General features: G+C 35.7%; 1 protein-coding gene and 2 long non-coding RNA genes across 9 annotated transcripts in view; 1 reads left to right on the top strand and 2 right to left on the bottom strand.

The window, feature by feature from the left end:
• Positions 1-22,500, bottom strand: part of LOC147838166 (uncharacterized) — a 148,051-nt gene that overhangs the window by 4,779 nt on the left and 120,772 nt on the right. The gene's annotated exons all lie outside the window — the stretch shown is intronic.
• On the bottom strand, positions 1,414-17,739 carry zgc:171775. 2 transcript variants are annotated; one of them, NM_001111167.1, is given in 12 exon segments: positions 1,414-2,134; positions 2,828-3,001; positions 3,338-3,416; positions 3,566-3,645; positions 3,724-3,795; positions 5,380-5,494; positions 5,631-5,678; positions 7,587-7,616; positions 7,796-7,907; positions 8,135-8,193; positions 14,033-14,162; positions 17,560-17,739. In NM_001111167.1, coding segments are annotated over 12 exon segments (1,080 nt in total). In that variant the 5' UTR covers positions 17,679-17,739; the 3' UTR covers positions 1,414-2,072.
• Positions 16,899-22,470, top strand: LOC141380646 (uncharacterized). 6 transcript variants are annotated; one of them, XR_015523262.1, is made up of 6 exons: positions 16,899-17,014; positions 17,576-17,813; positions 18,517-18,658; positions 19,987-20,086; positions 20,372-20,450; positions 21,126-22,470. It is a non-coding gene; the product is annotated as an uncharacterized LOC141380646 (long non-coding RNA). The 6 variants fall into 6 exon arrangements; XR_015523264.1 differs by lacking the exon at positions 19,987-20,086 and having other exon boundaries at positions 17,576-17,761; XR_015523259.1 differs by lacking the exon at positions 19,987-20,086.

Below are 22,500 nucleotides of genomic sequence, written 5' to 3'. Positions count from 1 at the left end.
TTCTGAGATTAATCTAGATTAAAAAATGAATCTATGCCCACCTATAATATATATACATATAAGTAGTTTTGTACCATATATGATAAATAGATAACGCAAGGTACTGCAAGTAGAGGTAATTTGCCAATTTAGCAGACATTACAAACAATGTCAATCTCAAAAATTTATGGTGTAAACATATTATGTGAAAAAAGGAATATATTTTCAATGATTTTTGTCTCTTTTTTTCATTAACTGTATTTGTGTTGTTTAAAGGTGATATATAAACTGAACTTCTTATGTTGAGAGTGATATGCTTTGCATACTAAAGAAGCATTTTTGCAGAAATAGATGAAACTGATAGAAATGCAAAAACCTAATTGTCTAAAATTAACTTGAGCTCTGCAGCTGAATGTCCTGTAAGCAGAGATGTGTTGAAACTGAACACAGAATATGTGCAGTTGAGAAAGTCTTATGCTTTTAATGTTGTGCAGAGAATTCGTAGAAAAAGAGGACGAATGTATGGGTGCAGCCAATGGTGGACTGGAGAATGATTGACAAGTGAATTTCACTATAAATGCGCTAATCAGAAAATGAAAATTGCTATGCACCTCCTGAATGTAACTTTTGCATTACATTGAGGATAACAGAATCGATCTGTGAATCAAATTATTCATTTGTATCCGATAAATTACTACGATTTTTTTTGCCTTTTTTATTGAACATGGAATTGACTAGATATTCCAACAATGTGCATATACATTCATTCATTCATTTTCTCGTTGGCTTAGTCCCTTTATTAATCTAGGGTCGCCACAGCAGAATGAACCGCCAACTTATCAAGCAAGTTTTCACGCCGCAACCCATCTCTGGGAAACATCCACACATACACACTCATACACAACAGATAATTTAGCCTACCCAATTCACCTGTACTGCATGTCTTTGGACTGTGGGGGAAACCGGAGGAAACCCATGCGAACGCAGGGAGACATGCAAACTCCACACAGAAACGCCAACTGAGCCGAGGATCGAACCAGCAACCCAGCGAGCTTCTTGCTGTGAGGCGAACGTGCTACCCACTGCGCCACTGTGTCGCCCTATGTGCATATACAAATGTTTGATAATTGAATAAATAGTTTTGAGTGTGACGATGAACGATGAAAAATTATTGAGAAGTTGTGAAGAGTTTGACAGTTTAAATGAGAATTGGCTCATTAGTTTTGATCAACAAGCCATTTGCAAATTTTTTTTTTGTTTGCACACATGTGCCAAAGCATTTGCAATTTGCTTAAATCAATATGAAATGCCACACTGAAGTGAACAATAAGCTAATTGTGCAGAGATTTAAAATTTACTGTTTTGAAAAATAAAAATATCAATCAAAATTAGAGCCAAAGCAATTCAGAAAAACTGTAAAAAGTAAACTGCTTATTAAGTCTGATGCCGTGAAACAGTTTATCAAACACTTTACTGTATAAGATCCAAAGGAAAATGATAAGATGTACTATATATATATATATATATATATATATATATATATATATATATATATATATATATATATATATATATATATATATATATACTCACAGTGTGTTGTAATACTATCAAAAAAGCAACAACATATCCAAATCTCATTCTAAACAAATGACATACATGGAGATAAAATGTACATAGAGACCACAAAAAAGCCATCGAAAAATGATAAGTTGTTATTTTCTAGGTTGATTTTGCTGAGAAATACAATCTAATTCTGGCGTAATAATCAAGGAACTTTGCTGCAGTACCATGGCTGAAGCAGGCACAATGATATTATGCAGCACCTGAAAATAGTCCCCCTCACCAACCCCTACTCTTGCAGCACCATTTAGAATCTGCGTAGTATCAAAAACGGTCAAACTCTACACTTTAGCCTTCTTCTAAATGTGTAATATTAACAAACACTGCTTAAAAATAGTTGTTGTGACAGTAATCTCAACAAAAATGACTTGGAGCTGGGGTTTTTTCCAATATATCACATCTTAGCAAGCAGACAGTTTTCCAGAGTCTGTTTGGAGTATGTGTTGTTCTCCCAATGTGAAAATAAGGTATTACATTGCAGTCACTCTGGGGTTGTTGGGGTCAAATGTCATGATTTCCATGTGGATAAGACCTGAAAGACATGTCAAGACAGATAAGTCAAACTTACATAAGAATGTATACATGTTTCTGAACAGATTTAACAGGATGTTAGAGTACGAAGATTAATATTTGTACAATTGAAGGCAAAATAATCAGCCCTCCTGTGAAATTTGTGTTCTTTTTTATATATATAAGTCCCAATTGCTCTTTAATAGAGAGAATATTATTCATTCAATAATTTTCCTTCAGCTTAGTCCCTTATTTATCAGGGATCATTAAAGCGGTATGAACCACCAATTATTCCAGCATATGTTTTACACAACGGATGCCCTTCCAGCAGTAACCCAATACTGGGAAACAGAGAGAAGATTATTCCAACACTAATTTCTTATAATGAATTTCTTTTGTCATCAGTTATGAGAACAGTACATCATATTAACTTGTTATTTACTAATATTCAGCTTAAAATATAATTGAAAAGCGAATCTGGTATAATTAGGTTAACTAAACAAGTTAGGCTAATTAGGAAAGTCATTGGACAATGGTGATTTCTGTTCCAAGCCAAACTGAAAGAAATACTTTCTGCAGACAAATATAAAAGAAAATACTATAAATGTGCTGTTAAACATCACGTAAAAATGTCAATTTCACAAGAGGGCTAATCACGTTATTCTCAGTTTTATATGTGTGTATTGTATATCTATGTAAACGTATGTATGCTTACTTTTCCATTCGCTGACAGCCAGATCCATACTCTCAAAGGAATCATCATATGGAGGAGACACGGGCTCATTTTCAGGGTCATGAAACTCAGAGAGGTACGGATGTGAAAGGCCATTTTTTGCAGAAAGTCTCACCTCTGGGTCCAAAACCAGCATACCTTCCAACAGATCGATGGCTGTGAATGAAACACGTGTTAAATAAATGCTGAATTACGGTGCAACATAAGCCAAACTTTGGTAGCTTCACAAAGTCTTGCTTAAAAGCTCCATTGAAGAAATAAAGCCACTCGTATGGCCTGATGGTGAGTAAATTAACCAAGAATTTACATTTTTGCGAGACAAACAGATTTTTAAAAACCGAAATGTGAAATATTTTTGTAGTATAATCGAGACTACCACTAGAGGGCAGTATTTCCTGATTTAAAATGTCATGAATTTCCTCACCATAATAAAAGCTTTTAATGTATAATTACGGTTTAAAGCAGAAATCGATTTGAGATTTGTAGCCTTACCGTTTGGATCCATTCCAGAAAACACCTCTTTGAAGGCCTTTTTCTTTTGGACTGGAAGAGAGCGGACATACGACTGCGCCTGCCATTAAATTAATACAATAATCAATAAAAAGACTAGAATATATATATATATATATATATATATATATATATATATATATATATATATATATATATATATATATATATATATATAAAACAAACAATTGGCTGGTGGTGTTTTCCTACATCTTTGCTTTGCATTTTCAGAACCAGCGTTGAGTTTGGTGTCCCTGTCAGATTGAGGATCTTCTTCAGCTGGTCAATACCTGTACATAGCATTAAGGAATAGGAATGGTGTTTTGTTGACACATATATTTAAGAAGTGCCCTCAAGAGGAAGGATACTGTCACTGCCTGGGAAAAGCACTTCTCCTGTTATCATCTCAGCCAGGATGCAGCCAGCAGACCAAACATCGACTGAAAAGAGAACACAGTGACAAAGGGCTACAGTGACAAAAACTACAAAGAACTTATGACAGAATAGACAACCTATTCTGATAACACAGGTACATCTCAGAAATGTCATATTTTTCAAAGCATTGTCTCATCTGCAGTACATCTTTAGTTCACTTAAAAATGTACATTTTCTCATAACTCACGCTCAAGTGGTTCTGAATGTTTGGAAATGTCGTTCTTCTGTTGAACACAACACAAGATATTCTTCAGTATATCTTCGGTTGTGTTCAACAGAAGAAAATCAAACAGGTTTTGAACCAGTGAGTTTTCACTTTTGGGAGAACTATCCCTTTAAATAGAGGTTTAATATGTCTTCAGATTTTTGTAATTCAGAAAATTGGCTATGTTGGTATATGTGGGCAGTTTGACATGTTGCCATCAGCACCATATGCAAGTGGTATAATAATATAAGAGTAGTAAACTTAGGGGCGGATTTAACCAATAAGCAAGCGGCTCCTGAGGGCCCCAGGACATAAATATCTAGAAGTATAAATTATACCTATAAACTTTATATAACATTGTGTACATCATGTTTTGTATAAAGAGAGTCAAACAAATAAAATTATTACATAATTAAACATTATTTAATATACCAAAAAATATTAGTATTATTATTATTAGTATTATTATTATGTAATGTTATGTAATGTTAATATTATGAAAATATTCCACCACCCCTAAACAAGGAGCAGTCCAGCAGTCAAATTTAAAAAAATAAAAAAATATATATATATAATTTTTAGTAAATTCATTTTAAGAAATCTAATTATTTAAAATGTAAAGCTTTAATTAAGATAAAAAGTAGAAGATATATATAAAATAACAGCAAAATAAATATGATGCATTTCAGGACTTGGGGCCCCATGGCTGAAGTTGCTTAGGCCCCCTACATCACTTAATCCACCCCTGCGTAAACATGCAGAAAACACTAGAAAACATAATTTTAACAAAAAATTGTTCCTGGAGCTTTGTATGATTAAAAGTAAACCACAGAACTCCCATGAAATCTTTGACAATGTTTTGGGGTTTTTTCTGGACTTTTTTAAATGTCCCAGTACCATCGCTGACTTTTTAAGCAGGCTCCTTGATGTCAAAAGGACAGTAGTTCACAAGCATTGTAAGACTACAAAATCCAGTGTACAGTTAATTTAGAAATGACACTTTTAGATGAATACATCTTTTATTACAATATAATACTTTTTTGTTAACTAATTTTGGTTGTCAAAAGAACATCAGTCTGTGGATGTCAAATCATCGTGACATCAAATCATTATGCACATGTTTTTTGACATCATTTTCAACTTGATGTTGTTGTTTTAACATCCCCTCTAGGATAGATGATGAGTGAGCTTTCTGATTTCATCTGAAATATCTTAATTTGTATTCCAAAGATGTGGGATTGAACAAATAATTTGGGGGGTAAAGTAACCCTTTCAATAGTTGGCTTTCTAAAGTCAACAAAAATATCCATAATCCACAATCTTATAATACAACAAACTACTTACATGTGTTTGAACAGGTGAGTAATACAAGGTCAAAGGTCACCTGTTTGAGTGTAATGCATCCAGTTGAAGATGACTTCAGGTGCTCTGTACCAGCGTGTCACCACGTAGCCCGTCATCTCAGTTTCAGTGTGTCTTGCCAGTCCAAAGTCCAGGATCTAGCAAAGAGTGTAAAAAAGCAGGCCACACCGTAGTTAAATACTGTAAGCAACTGATCAAGTGATGACAGAAGGTTTCATGATAAACCTTTCATCTCTTTGTCATTTTTTATTTGTAATATTAGCCTTGTTTTACCTTTAACTCACAGTTTTCATCCACTGCAAGGTTGTTAGGCTTAAGATCCTGCAAGAAGAATTCAGTGATTTAACTGATTAAGCACTTATCTATTATTAAGCAGAATTGGGTGTTAATCTGAAGTGTTAAGGTGTAAAAATGCCACAAATGTTTGAGTTTAAGTTTAAAAACATTTAAAATCATTATTATCCAAAGTTTGGGGTAAGATAAACAAATTAACAACAAATTAATATGATGAACGAGTCCGGCATGATGTAAGCGTGAATTAGCATGTGTGGCTAACACATTTCTACAGAACTCCTTTGCATTTTTGAAAGCATAAATTGGTTGCTAGTGGTTTTAACCACAATGTTGAGCAGCACAACTTTCATCATTGATGAAAATAAGCAAGTGGTGCTCGCTGCAGAGCCATTTGAGGAGAGGTGAGCTCCAGCGAAGGGGGAGCTTATGCTTGAGCTCCACCTTTTTTGCACTTCTTCTACGAGTGATGTCACTGGGGGTAGGGTTAGGGGTGGGGTTGATGTACGCATTAAAACAGCTTACAGGAGGAGGAGCGACAGCTCATGCTCCCCCTCTCTGGAGCTCACCTCTCCTCAAATGGCTCTGCAGTGAGCACCCTCTCAAAATAAGAGAGCATCATATAATCATCACTCCAGACCCTCTGACTGCCCTTCCAACCCCAACTACACAAACATCACGCCGCGTCATTGCCTTCACCACCTTGCTCGCCAGGCGCGCAATTTTCCTCAAATGGAAACATGTGTCCCCTCCATCATCAGAACACTGGGTTAAAGAGGTTCTTAATTGCATCTATCTTGAGAAACTGAGACATTGTTTTAAAGGATCACTGAACTCCTTTAACAAAACATGGAGCCCCATACTGTCAGTCATTGAGAACCTTAACATTTCAGGAACTGCTGACTAGAATTTCGAAAGGGAGAAAGAGAGACTTCTAGTTTTTATTTTACATTTTCATCCTCTGTATTTACTCATATATTAATTTATTTATTTATTTGTATTTATTTTATTTATAATTTTTTCAGTTGCCTTATTATTTATTTATCACTGTCTTGATTTACCGTTACATACTTATTGAAGGCCTCAGAAAATAGGGAGGGGTGGGAGATTGGAGGGATGGTGCATAGAAAGGGGTAGAAAAAATTTAAATTTAAATTTAAGAGTTCTACAGTTTTCATGTTTTTTATTGCTATGTATTTGAGGTCATCTCTTTGCTGATAGGACTTCTATTTTTCATATACATTTGTAAGTTTGTATTAATCTGAAAAAATGCAATAAAAATATTGGGGGAAAAAAGAAAATAAGAGAACATCATGCATCAAACCTTCCCATTATAATGATTACCAAAGAACTCTAAAAACTCAGTTTTGCTATCACAGAAGGAAACTACATGAACTAAAAATGTAGTTAAAACGTATAATTATAAAAAAATTATATTTTTTAATTAATTAATAAAAAACTTTAATTAATTAATTCTAATAAATATTCATTAATTTTTTTTTTTTGTCGGCTTAGTCCCTTTATTAATCCGGGGTCGCCACAGCAGAATGAACCGCCAACTTATCCAGCAAGTTTTTTACGCAGCAGATGCCCTTCCAGCCGCAACCCATCTCTGAGAAACATCCACACACACATTCACACACTACGGACAATTTAGCCTAGCCAATTCACCTGTACCACATGTCTTTAGACTGTGGGGGACACCGGAGCACCCAGAAGAAACTCACGCAAAGGCAGGGAGAACATGCAAACTCCACACAGAAATGCCAACTGAGCCGAGGTTCAAACCAGTGACCCAGCGACCTTCTTACTGTGAGGCGACAGCACTACCTACTGCGCCACTGCCTCGCCAATGTAATTTTAATAATAGAGTAATAGGTTTTCCCTCATGAATAAAATAAAAGTAGGGTATAAATAGGTACTGTTTAATCTACATACCCGATGAATGATCCCAGCAGAATGGATATACTACAAAAAGAAGTATGAGTTACTTTAAATCAACATTGATGTGGAAAAATCGATTGATATTCAATATTCATCAATCAATATCATCAATAATGTGTTACACAGCCAAGTTGGTGTTGAAAGCATTAAGAATGGAGGTCCAGGAAAAATTAAAAGTATGAAGTAACATGAAGAAGGCAGACCTTTAGTCCTCGCAGTATCTGATAGAACAAGTAAGTGATGACATTGCTGGTTAATTGTTTCCTCTTCATTATGTGTCCAAGATCTTGAGCTACAAAAGGCATCACCATATAGCTGGGCAAAAACATGACAGAATGTAGCTCAAAATACTGTCATTTAGTGTAACTTTTTAAAATGTACTGTGGCTGAAAAATCACACACCATGCAAAGTTCCTATATAGAGCATACTCTCACTCAAACATGAACACATCCACACATATGCATGCATTGCGACCTTCAGCCTGTCACGACAAGCGCAAGAGTTCTGCACAGGAATGCATTCTGTTCATCTTGACACTCACAACGTATCAAATTTCTCCAGCGAAGAATCAGGGGTGAAGACATTAAGCAGGCAGATCACCTACAGGAAGAAGAACAGGTTTGTAATCAGGAATAAATTAATTGATCAAATGTTAAAGATAATTTATTACAAATCATTTCAGAATAAATTAAAATAGCAAAGGAAGCCGTGAAACCTATGCAGTGCTTTGAAAGACTGAATGGCACGTATACTATGGTTTGTTACTTTTCTTATTACGCTACTGCGTCTACTGTAATGAAAATATATAGCAGGCAAAATTGACCATGTTTTATTTGTTATGTAACAACTCTTTTGACCACAGTGTGAAAAGTCCCAAAAAACACTTGCAGCCAATCAGCAGTATGAGATGTGTCTGGTAACTGATGTCATTACCATATAGGGATTTTTAGCCATACTTCTTGCAGAATCGTGGTCAGGTCACTACGTGGTACTGGTGGAGGAAAACATTTCCTGACTTCTCCAAAACAACTTAAAGTAGCTTAATAATATTTAGAACTGATGACTGTGCAGGCCATGGGAGAACTTCACTTTTGTGTTCATCAAACCACTCTGTTACAAGTCTTGCTCTGTGTATTGGTGGATTATCATCCTGATATAAACACCACATTCAGGATACAATGTTTGAACCATGCACCCACACATGGTCCTCCAGAATGATTTGGCAGTCCTTGACAGTGATGCACCATCTAGCACAAGTATTGGGCCTATAGGGAATGACATGATATTGCAGCCCAAACTATCACTGATTCGCTCTCATGCTTTACTCTGGGCATGCAATAGTCTGGGTGGTACAAATCTTTGGGGCTTCTCCACAACGTAACTCTCCCAGATATGGGAAAGACAGTGAAGGTGGACTCATCAGTGAACAATACGCTTATTTCACGCGGCCGCCATTTAAAAGAACCAAAGGGGGGCTGCGGTGGGAAGAAACCCGGAATTACAGGATCAGCACTGTAAACATTGCAGTAACATGCTGAGTACTACAAACCTCCAGCTGTTGCTGTGATTTTTAAAATGAAGAAATGGTGTAAACATAACTTTGATATCATTTAATTAGTTTATTTTAAACAATTTAAAGCAATTTAGCATCAAACAACATCACAATTTCAGTGATACGCTTAAGTGTCCTCCTAGGCTTCAGTTCATGGCAGTTAAACACCGTGGGGGCGCTTTCCTGCTTCAGCCTATCTAACCCGGTGAGCAATAAAACACTGCAGTCCTCTGACAAGACTGATCTTCACGGCTGCTTCGCGCCCGTGTATCTGTGTTTGCACTCAGTTTACTGCTCTTCACCCAGTGCAAACACAGATACACGGAGACTGAAGCGCGAAGCAGCCCTGAAGATCAGTTCAGTCATCAAGCGGATCGCTCGTCTATGTGTGTGCTCGGTAAACAGCGGAGGGTGAACTGATGACCTTCTCGGCCAATCACAAGCATTTCTGTTTTAAGAAAACTATCAGCAGTGCCTTAAACGTTAAGGGGAAATTGATGTTTTTCTTTTAATTCAGTATTGTGACAAGTGTAATATAGTGAAAGAGTCAGTTTATTAACTCGAGTTTGATAAATGGCATCTAAAACGTATTTAGGAAAGTAAACGTTAACTAACTAATGCCCTTTCCCTTAACTTAGCTGAAACTGAGCTCAGATATCCCATTTATTTTCACCAATCATTTAGAACGGACCTTCGGGTCACCCGGAAGGCGGTGAAATGATAAACTTATGTCACTTTCTCTTCACTGATAAGATATATAGCCAGCTACACAACATGTAACTCCCAATGATACTTCCTACACAGCCCATGATTTTCTCTGCTGAATGTTTGAAATTGGCACAAATGACCAAAGGTTTGGCTATAGCAGCCATGTATATTGACTATGTGGAGCTCCTGACAAACAGATAGAAAAAGAAAAGTCAAGGCCCACATTTAATTCTGCAGTAGTTAGAACCGGCACATCTCTTTTAGACAGCTTTCTCTTGCATCTCCTATTCTTCAGAGCAATACAAACTTTTGTGAGCAAACACAAAAGTGTTAATTGTGTTTTTCTTACCCATTTTTTTCAGTACCACAATCTCCTTAGGGCAGGGGCACCACTAAGCAGGAAATGGTTAGGACAATTCTAAGAGAGGCACTAGTAGCTCAGGGCACAACCTCTTACTGTAATGTAATGTGTATTTATATAGCATATATGTCATGCATGGCCATACACCCAAAGTACTTCACAACCATAAAGTGAGGGGGAGGGGGGGGGGTCTCACCACATCACCACCAGTGTGCCTGATCCACTTGGATGATGCTGCAGCAGTCACAGGACAATGGCGCCAGTGCGCTTTCCATATACCAGTTATAGGTGGGGTGGAGAAACAGTCATAGAGCCAATTTGGTGGATGGGGGTGATTTGATGGGTAAGGGCCAGAACAACAGGGCCAAATTCACTTCTACTCTTACAAATTACACCTCCACTCTTTACAAGAAGTGCCATGTCAATTTAATAACCACAGAAAGTCAGAACCTCAGTTTAACGTCTCATCCGAAAGACAGCGCTCACTGAAAGTATTGACCACAGGTTGAGCGACCTCTGCTGGCCTCACTAACACCACTTCCAACAGCAACCTAGTTTTCCCATGTGTTCTCCCAGGTACTGACCAGGCTCAGCCCCGCTTAGCTTCAGTGAGTAACCAGTCTTGGGCTACAGGGTAATATGGCTGTGGCATAGTATTTCTTGGAGGCCCAAGATTGCAGCAGTATCTCTGCCTCAGCGGCTCTGTAGTAAAAAATTATTAGGATCCATAATATAAATGTTACACCATTTACTTCTTGAAGTGTGTCCAGTCTTCAGATCGTCTTATGACCAAACCTCACTTACCTAAATTAGTTTTAAAGGACAGTTCAGCCCAAAAATATAATAATTTATTATTTGCTAACATATGAAAAAACAAATACTATGGAAGTCAATGTTTACAGGTTTGAGTGTAGGGAGTGGGCGCGGCCGAGAGCCGTGGGAACAGGATGAGGCTGGTGCTTGAGTGATAATGTGAACCACGTGTGTCGCGCACCGGCCTCGAGTCCAACGGAGGAGCTCTGGATTATAAAAAGAGGAGAAACAGTAGAAGAGAAACATTTTATGTTTTACTTTTGCTTTCAGTTTGGCGGCAATCTCCGTGAAGAGCTGCCATACGTTTGTTTTAGTTTTGGTAATTATAAATTATTTAAAAATCGAGCCTCGGCTGGGTCAGTTGGCATGTCTGTGTGGAGTATGCATGTTCTTCTCGTGTACGTGTGGGTTTCCTCCGGGTACTCCGGTTTACCTGACAAGTCCAAAGACATGCGGTGTAGGGGAATCTGGTAAGCTAAATTGTCTGTATTATGAGTGTGAATGAGTGTGCATGGATGTTTCCCAGTGATGGGTTGCAGCTAAAAGGGCATCTGGTGCGTAAAACATACAGTATTCTGGATAAGTTGGCAGTTCATTCTGTGGCGACTCCAGATTAATAAAGGGACTAAGCTAAAAAAAGAAAATGAATTAATTAATTATTTAAAAGTTTGTCGGTTCTCCACCTCCTTTTTCCCAATGGCAAGGTGGCCATCTAACTTTGTTACACCGACATTCTTCCAAATATCTTCTTTTTGGGCTCACCAGAAAAAAGAAACTCAAACAGGTTTAGAACGAGAGAGTAAATGATGTTGAAATTTTCAGTTTTGGGTGACCCTGTATATGTGTCAGAGCTAAAATTGTGGTTTCAAGCAGCTAAAGAATAAAAGTGCACTACAACTTCAATCTTTTCATACGGTAGAATGTCCAGTAACTGTAATATTGTAATGTATTTTTCTAAACTAAAAATGCTGGCCATTATGCATATTGATTTACAGAAATTACTAGGGTGGGGTCGACATCACAATGCTGAGCCGGCATCGCAATCCTTCACCCCGCCTCCATCGCAACCCGCTTGCAAAAAATACACACTCAGACCCCATTTACACTAATACGTCTTAGTTTTAAAATGAAACAAATGAAAATGCTCCACGTCCACAGCACACTGGCATTTTATCTAGCATTTCTGAAAAGGCCTCCTTCCACACTATACCGCTGAAAATGCACATCACAAGACCACACACACACACACACATACTCTGGCATGCACTGCAGCATATGCACATGTCTGAGCTTCAGGCAGTCAGCGTGCTTTGAGCACAAATCCCTTAGGAGCAGTGCACGTCGGACAGTTTATCAAGGATGTACCACTGAATCGCGTCTCACTACAGTCGTTAAATGGGATATTTAATTAATCTTGTCTCTATCTAACTACTTCTCTGTCTTTTGAATCTATCAGGTAACGTGTCACAGCATGCTTCAATCTGCTTCAATCTTTCGCTTTCACACTTGTACTTAGTAATTTTAGACAAAACCTCAGATACTGTTGGTTGGTTCCTGTTGGTTGTGCACCTTTTTTACCATCCAAGTTTGTCGACGTCATTATAACGACACAGATCACGCAGAAAAAGTGATTGACAGGTGGTCATTTGTGTGAAACTTATTTTTATTTATTTATGATTTGTTTATGGGTAAAACAAAGACCATGCGAGTCAGGTAGTTGAAACGGTAGACTACTAATAATGAATTTGTTATGAATTAATTCATTCATTCATTTTCTTTTTAGCCTAGTCCCTTTACTAATCTGGGGTCGCCACAGCGGAATGAACCATTAACTTATCCATATGTTTTACGCAGAGGATGCCCCTCCAGCTGCACCCCATCACTGGGAAACAACCATACATTCTCGCATTCTCGTTCACACTCATACACAACGGACAACTTAGCTTTTCCAATTCACCTGTACCGCATGTCTTTGGACTTGTGGGAGAAACCCACATAAACAAGGGGCAGAACATGCAGACTCAACACAGAATTTCCAACTGACCCAGCCGAGGCTTGTACGAGCGACCTTCTTGCTGTAAGGTGACAGCACTACCTACTGTGCCACCGCATTGTCATCATTAATTAATTAATTATTCATAAATAATCAATTGACCGCCACCGCCACCGTCATCATCCAGCTCGATGTTTCAAATTAGACATCATACGATTCCAAATTGGTCGACATCGCCCAACCCTAAAAATTACCCATTATAAAGTTCCTATTTTGCCTGATTTTACTTATTTAAATTATTTATAATATTATAAAATAAATGTCACTTGCATTTAAAATAATGTCTATGTATAAAATCACTTTACCAAAATACTACATCACATCTTTGACCTTATTGATTTTACTAAAAAAAAGGGGGATGTCTGGACCAGTAAAAAATCCATGTGTTCATGTTGTACGTTTTACACATTGTACACATTGTTTTTGTCACCATAATCTCTTCTTGTTGTTGCTTAAAACAAAAACAAAAAATCATTAGCGCAAACTTTGCCCTGGTAAACTGCACCTAAACACTGCTCAAAATCATTTAACATTCCAGTGACTGAACTGGTCTGGGATTTGAAAAGAGGATAAAGTATTGCATAAATCTTTCTTGATCCTCTTGCCGCTCATGTTTAACACACAGCAGCGTGAGTTAATTCAGGCTACTGTTTACCAAGCACAGAAACCGGTTTGAGAAGATAAAGTGGGGGCTTTCATAACAACAGTTTAGCCAAATCTTTTCATTCTCTTTTTATTGACAGAGGCGTTATGATGCTTTGAAAAAAAACACATATAAACAAAACAAGTTCTAAAGCTGTTAGTCTGAATGAGAAATATACATTCATAATTGATGAGGCTGTCACAAAGAGCGTAGTAAGAGAATACGGTAACAATGTTAATAATAAAGGAGCACACAACATCCAGTTCTACTCTAGGTTTATTGCGTTCCTCCTTGAATTTTGAGACTTACATTGTCATGCTGGATGTGACGCAGCAGCCGGAGTTCTCTATAGGCTCGTTTAGCATGGATCAGAGACTGGAATGGTCTGTACAGCTTTTTAATGGCCACCTTTTCCTTGGTCTTCTGGTCGACTGCAAAACTGCACACAATTTTTTATTACACTCTATTAGACCCCAGCACGTCACGTTACAAATTCATTCATTTACAGATAACTAGTCACTCCAAGATTTTTACTTCAAGAGTCCAAATGGGAATAAAAAAAAAACATTTTACATGATTTTTGTGTATTTTTACAGCAAAACACAAGAAAGGAAGCAAATTATGTCATTAGTTTTGAGAAAATCTGTCACAAAATTGGTCATTTTAGACCACAAATGTCTGTTCAAATTCCTAGATGGACTCAATAGCTGAAATAGCTATTATTGTCTTTAAGACAAAAACTTTAATCTACAGTTGTGAAACCTTTTAACTGATAAAATCATCAGAGAAGTGCTGACAACACGTTTCTGTGTCTGTTTATGTTGTTTGTGTGTGTTTGAATCGAAGAAAGAATCTATGTACTTTCCATAAATAAGGTAAAACATGCATATATTTTGTAATTTTATCCTGTGTTTTATTTTTACTGATATATGGAAATACTCTAAAATATGCTAGTTTTAAGCAGATTTGTGGTCAAAAATGATGGTTTGGTTTCACATAGTTGGGTTGGATTTTTTGAATGCAGTGTCTTTATATGTTTTGGTTCTTTTGCTGTATAAATAGCTGAAATTGTTTGATGTGGTGATATTGTACTACAAGACTTGCCTGGATCTACTTCAGCAACTTCAACTTTATCTGAAATGCTAACATTGCATTATTGCCTGGTTCTGGGAGTTATTTCCCATTCATTTTTCACATGAGGATTTTTCAATAGTCATAAAAATTATTTAATAAGCCACAAACCAAGCCAACCGCTACAAGGAAATTCATAACATTACAAAATTGTGTTTGAAGCAAAGAAATAATTGAAAATTAGACAAAAAAGACAAAGGCACAAGACTTAACAATATTAATGAAGGAAAGAGCTACATTTCTATGAAGCACTAGATGATACAACTGAATTACCTGTAGAAACAATATACAGTTGAAGTCAGAATTATTAGCCCCTTTGAATTTCTTTTCCTTTTTAAATATTTCCCAAATGATGTTTAACAGAGCAAAGGAAATATTCACAGTGTGTCTGATAATATTTTTTCTTCTGGAGAAAGTCTTATTTGATTTATTTCAGCTAGAATAAAAGCAGCTTTTAATTAAAAAAAAAACATTTAAAGGTCAAAATTATTACACCCTTTAAGCTATATTTTTTGTTATTCCACAAAACCAACCATCATTATACAATGACTTGCCTAATTACCCTAACCTGCCTAGTTACCCTAATTAACCTAGTTAAGCCTTTAAATGTCACTTTAAGCTGTATAGAAGTGTCTTGAAAAATATAAATAAAACATTATTTGTCATCATGGCAAAGATAAAATAAATCAGTTATTAGAAATGAGTTATTAAAACTATAATGTTTAGAAGTTGAAAAATCTCCTCTCCGTTTAACAGAAACTGGGGAAAAAATAAACAGGGGGGCTAATAATTCAGGTACGGTAATAATTCTGACTTTAACTGTATGTAGTGCAAATATGCATACTCATTCATTCATTCATTCATTTTATTTCGGCTTAGTCCCTTTATTAACCTGTTAGCCAGCACTCAATTTTGGGGATTTACACCTACCTAACTTTAATCAGGGATCGCCACAGTGGAATGAACCACTATCTTATCCAGCATATATTTTACACAGCGGATGTCCTTTCAGCCGCAACCCAAAACTAGGAAACACCCATACGCTCTTGCATTCACACACATCCTCACGACTAATTCCCTTATACCGGATGTCTTTGGACCGTTGGGGCAAACCGGAGCACCCGAAGGAAACCCAGCAAACTCCACACAGCAATGCCAACTGACCCAGCCGGGTTCGAACCAGCAACGTCTTGCTGTGAGCCGGTCATCGTGGCGCCCAATATGCCGACTTAATTACCTCATTCATCCGCTTGTTAAGTGTGACGTCAAGCGAAGTGGCTTCTGGGCCCAAGCGCTCTAACAAAGTGTATGGGGAGACTCGTTTACAGAGCTCTGTAATATTTTCGAAAATCACGATCATAATATATATATATATCCATGCATAATATCCGATGGACAAAAAGTGATTCATTTTTTTTATAAATTGCTAAAATGTTGGTATTTGTGATGCAGCAAGCCCAGAGATTGTTGTGCACACTATGACTTTATATAAAATTAACTTAATGTGTGATATGAATAAAAAGATCATAAACGAAGATTTCCTCAATTCAAATGAGTGGCGGCTTGGACCCGGAAACAGTATTACAGTACATTCGTCACCAACACGTCACCACTTAACAAGCGGATTGTGCTTTATGAGAGTGGGCGGAGCTAAAGATCTGCTCAGTCTGATTCTAATTGGTTGAATTTTCAGCACAGCATTACGCGTAATGTAGTTACACTATTACATACGGTATATAACACTGAATTAATCTGAACAGATAGCTATATGGTTTCAGCAAATGCATAAACAATTGATTGATAGATTAACAAGTCTGTCTTTAAAGGTGATCAGTTATTGTTAAAAATCAGTTTCTTCAACGGGTTTTCACTTGAACATGACCGTTGCACTCTATTGCAAACCTTAGAATATTCATCAACCAATAAAATCAAGCATTCAACATTCTTGTATAAAAACCGTTAACATTGCATTACATAAAAAGGCTTAAGCCCATGACCTGTTCTTCTGCCAGTATTTCTAACAAAGGCTTAAACTTGAAAAACCAACACAAATAGACCTTACATTACCAGACACACAACTGAAGAAAACCATTGATTTAAACAGTATTTTTTTGAGGAATTTCTGTGTTATCAGCCAACGTGCTCAAACCTGCCCCTCAGGTATGTGAATTCACATATGTTTATATCACCTAAGGCTCGCTCAGTCTCAAGTCATAGATACAGGCTAGCAAATCAATTATACGCTGAACCTTTATATGTACATACTAAACTTAAACTAGCTTATATAGTGCTGCTGGAACAATAAACCATTGTGATAATTTCACAATTAGTACTAAACCAGTGCTGTTTAAAGTGCTATTGGTTCACTAGTAATAACCCAAATTAAAATAAACCTTATTTATCTGCTGTATATTTCAAATCACCTCCAGAATGTATAAAAATAGAGTATTCAGCCTATGCTCTTAAAAAAGAAAGATTCTTTATTGGCTAAGATGGTTTATGAAGAGTCATTAACATTAATGGAACATTTTCATACCACAACATCTTCTTTGTAATTGAAAAACAAGGCTCCTTAGATTATTAAATATGAAAATTCTACCCTTACCATAAATCTTCATAACACACATATATAGTCATATACAGTATGCATGTATAAATCACGCTTAAGAAATTCCTTTACAAATGCACTTTTTAAATACACTCACCACACTGTCCCATAAGCTCCAGACCCAACAGGCTTGAGAGAGGTGTATCGGTCAGGGACATCCCACGTAGTTTTCTGGATGTCCAGTCTGTGGAAGCCCGTTTTCAGAGGGGAAGCCATGAACACCTTCAGACTGTGCACCTGATCCGCGTGTCCGCTTCCGTGACCGCGCTGCTCGACCACTGCTGTTCACGGTCACTCAGGTGAGTGACAGTCGAGGACACGCCCACCTCCACGCACCGTCACGTGATTCAGGTGAGGACGACCCCCGTTTTCTGCTCGAGTAAAACAACAGCTCATTGAAACAGTTTATTTTCCTGGGCGTCGAGTAAGATCCGTCTGTTCTTATCCCTCAGCAACAACAGCGACTGTTGAACTTCCAGGAAGTTTATGATTTTATTGATACTGCCATAAAAAGTCAATAAACAACTATCAGGAAGAATCTGAAACCTTTTGAGAGGGATTCCATTTTTATTTATTTATGGTTTTATAGGACTATACTTAACTATATAAAAATATATATACACCAATATATGTGTTTGTATAAATAATACTGTATTATATTTTTGTAATACTATATATATATATATATATATATATATATATATATATATATATATATATATATATATATATATATATATATATATATATATATATATATATATATATATATATATATATAAAGATGGTAAGGTCAAATCAGAGTAGATTGTGATGATTGATGATTAAGGTAAAAATTAGACATCACTAACCTTAACGAATTGTAATCTTCCGTAGTGCCTGCTGTAAACACTGTGAACTCAATTTTGTTTCCACACACTAGAACACAATCATAAAAAAAATAAAATAAAATGTGCTTTTACTCTCCAAAGCCAATCAGATTAACACAAAAAAACAGCTTTGTTGATTATATTAGTGTGTAATATGGGGTAATATTCTGTGTTCGGTTTACTAGAATGTGGGTGGACTGCATGACGTTTGAGATGACATCCAGCAAAGCTGAACTGCAGAGAGTGAGCAGATCAGCTGAAGAAAAGAACAGTCACTGCTGTCACAGGGTGAATGTGTCATGATGATGATTCCCACATAGGCCTACGGTAAAATTACTGCGCATAATATGAATCATTGTTATTTGTCAGAGATTAATGAGACTATGAGAAACATCAGTATTAGCTGCTTGTAGAAAGCTCATTAAAAGGAGAGTTCAAAAATAATAATTTTGTCATCATGCAATTGTCTTTCCACTGCAAGATTTTCTTCAGCCCCAACAAATTGTATAATTTGGTGTCAACTGATTTTAAATTTTTTAAAAATTTATTGAAGAATAATATACAGTTAAAGTCTGTAAAAAAATATTAGCCCCCCTTTTAAAAATATTTTCCAAATGATGTTTAACAAAGCAAGGAAATTTTCACAGCATTTCTGATAATGTTTTTTTTTTCTTCTGGAAAAAGGTCTTATTTGTTTTATTTCAGCTAGAATAAAAGCAGTTTTAAATTTTTTAAAAACCATTTTAAAGTCTAAATTATTAGCCCCTTTAAGCTATATTTTTACCCGATAGTCTACTGAAAGAACAATCGTTATACAATAACTTGCCTAATTACCCTAACCTGCCTAGTTAACCTAATTAACCTAGTTAAGCCTTTAAATGTCACTTTAAGCTGTATAGAAGTGTCTTGAAAATTATCCAGTCAAATATAATTTACTGTTATTAGAGATGAGTTATTAAAACTATTATGTTTAAAAAATGCGTTAAAAAATCTTCTTTCTCTTAAACAGAAATTGAGGAAAAATAAACAGGGGGTCTAATAATTCAGGGGGGCTAATAATTCTGAATTATTAATTATCAGTTTATTTCAAGAAAATTATTTAAAATAAAATAAAGTATAATGAACACATTTGACAAAATCAGTTGTTTCAGACAAAGGAAGGAAGAATTGTGAAATGGGGTTAAAATATTAACTAAAAATACTCACTGCCAACTTCGATGACTGATTGATTACATTAAGCATACAATTAATATATTAAACATTTTCTAAAAAGTTTTGTTCACATTTGAACTTTAAAAATATTTCATCCAAATAAATTATGTCAAAAGGTTTTTACAGTGTGGATTTTTGGAATTTCTGTTTTTTAGTAATAAACAAATACTAAAAAAATTAGGTTGAGCCACCCTTTAAAGCAACAACTGCAATAAAGCTTTTTCAAGCTTTTTTACAGCACTGCTTTTTTTTTTTTTACAGCTTTTTCAAGCTATTTACAGCACAGTGGAGACATTTTGTCTGGTAATTCAGCCATATTGGGGGGTTTCCATGCATAAACCACCTTTGAAAGACATGCCACAGCATCTCATTTGGATTTTGTTCAGGACTTTGACTAGGCCACTCTAAAGTTTTCATTTTGTTTTTCTTCTGCACTTAATAAGGTGACTTGTTGGTGTGCTTTTAATCATTGTCCTGCTGCAGAAACCAAGTTTGCTTCAGCTTGAGATCAGATGGGCAGACATTCTCCTTCTGGATATTTTGGTACACAGCAGAATTCATGGTTCCATTCATAACATCACAATCTTCCAGGTCCTGAAGCAGCAAAACAGCGCCAGACTATCACACTACCACCACCAATTTTTACTCTTGATATGATGTTATTTTTTTTAAACCCGGTGTTACTTTTACAACACACATAATGGCACAACATAATTGGACCTCCAAAACTTATATTTTTGTTTACAGTGAGTTTTCCCAATAGTTTTGGGGATCACCAAGATATTTTCTAGCAAAACTGAGACAAGCCTTTATGTTCTTTTTGCTCAGCAGTGGTTTTTGTCTTGGAACTCGTCTTTGCCCCAATCTCTTTCTTATGGTGGAGTCATGAACACTCACCTTAAGTGAGGTAAGTGAGGCCTGCAGTTTTTTGAATGCGGTTGTGGGATCTTTTGTGACATCTTGGATAAGTTGTCACTGTGTTCTTGTGGTAATTTGGGTTCCGTTTGTAGGATCTTAATGAGGATCTTTTGGTCTTCTTCACTTTGTCAGGCAGGTCCTATTAAAGTGATTTCTTGAATGCGAACAGGAGTGACAGAGGTTGGCAGGTCACTTTTTCACACAGGGCTAAAGTTTCATATTTTCGTGTGTCTTAGTAATAAAAAACTAATATTAGTACTAATAAATGTTAGATATAATTATGCAAATTATCTATGAATAAAAAAGAATGCATATATTATTTTATATTTAATGTATGTATATTACATATATTATTTAAACTGTGAACTTTATGTAAGAGTTGCTGAAGTATAGATTTATGATTAGGCACAGAAGGAAAAACAAATTGAGAAAATTACTGTTAAAAATAATCAGATACAAACAGATAAAGTGTGACAAAAGTAAGACTTAAAAGGTATTTTGGATGTTTTCTTGTATTCAAATAAAAAACCCTTTATGGAAGGCCAAAAATGCCAAAATTTCAAAACTGAGCGGTACATGAAACAATGTTTTTGCCTGCAGTATCTGGTCTTCAGCAGAAGCTCAGCTGAGAGCTGGTTCACTTACATGTGTTTTCCTCACACAGGTGTTACATCAAATAGACGAGGTGTTTGCAGATTCCTCTTCTTCTGGCTTCAGCGTGTAAGAAAACACTGAACTGCAGAGGAATAAATAGACTCTCTTACAAAAGTTCAAGGGTCAGTTCCTCAAAGCGAACGACTTTCATAGCACCTAAAAACATTCACAGGATGCTACAGGGGTATAAACTCTGTTTATCGGTGCGCTTTGTATGTGGGATTCCTTTTAATCATCAAAAAACTCATCAGACTCTTGAAAAGCTGTGGGAAAATTTAAAAGCCTTTATTTACATGACTTTAATATTAAAAACAACTTTCGAAGCACATTCAAACATGCAAAACATGCTCTTGACATCATCACCCTTATCATTATTATTATTGTATAAAACAAATACAAACAAGGACACACTCAAATTTTTTTTTCAAAATCTGAAAAATAACAGCATTTTACTTTGAATTCTGTTGGCTTATGTTCCTGTTTTTTTATACCCTGTGTATAAAAGAGTCTAGTAAATACATGCAATTTAAATATAAATGTTTTTGAGGGTTTTTATATTTGTGCAGAATTTCAAAAGAGAATTTCAAAAAGTAGTATTGTTGTAGAAGGCGATAAAAGAAACTTTCCAAGTTATGGCACGCTGTAAAAAGCAATTGGTTGTAATACTTACAAAAAGTAAGCCGACATGTTGTCTTAAAATTAATAAATAAATGTGTACATAATTCTGAAAAAAATTAAGTTCCTAGTTTCAATGAGTTTACATTTAATTTTTAAGTATAGTCAACTTGTCACTTTTAAAGGCAATGGGTTTATTTACGTTTATGTAAAGTAACTAATCACTTTTTACAGTGCAGGTTGTTGTAGTCGAAAACTTAGGGTTCAACTCTTTTAATTAATTTAAAATCTATATAATATTTGTGTTCATTTGCACCTGAACAACGCTTTTTTACACAAAAGTCAGAAATTAATAATTTTTATCATCTAAAACCTTAATGAATCTGATTAGGAATTAATGAAACGATAGAAATAAGGTCAGTGTTTTAATGTTATCATGTTTTTATTACTGCGTTTACAGTTTTTAAATTAATAGAAATGAGAAATACTTTGGAAGTGTTACAGTGCATTACAATAAAAAAAATTTATTATCATTTTATTTTGGAAAAATAGGGTTGTGTGTGTGTTACACAACAGTGTTTTTTTTATAATTGTGTAAATAAGCAAAAATGATTTGATATTTTTGTGCATTACTTCTTAATAGACAATTTTGCCTTTTACGTAAGAAATATAGACAGTGTGTCATCACCAGGTAAACTTGTAGTTTTTTCCCTAAGCAGAATACTCAAACAATCTATTCCAAAAAAAAAAAAAAATACAAATTTTAAATT

This window comes from Danio rerio, chromosome 23, assembly GCF_052040795.2.
Source record: "Danio rerio strain M-AB ecotype USA chromosome 23, GRCz13ab, whole genome shotgun sequence".
NCBI lineage: Eukaryota > Metazoa > Chordata > Actinopteri > Cypriniformes > Danionidae > Danio > Danio rerio.
This window is presented reverse-complemented; position numbering and strand designations above follow the sequence as displayed.

Bases quoted from the DNA above. Each gene is read 5' to 3' on its own strand.
- zgc:171775 (XM_087305894.1), bottom strand. From the start codon at position 7,903: ATGGTGATGCCTTTTGTAGCTCAAGATCTTGGACACATAATGAAGAGG. The intron at 7,617-7,795 runs GTCTGCCTTCTT...TTCTTTTTGTAG, and splicing joins AGATACTGCGAGGACTAAAG to TATATCCATTCTGCTGGGAT. The intron at 3,002-3,337 runs GTAAGGCTACAA...TTTCATTCACAG, and splicing joins TTCTGGAATGGATCCAAACG to CCATCGATCTGTTGGAAGGT.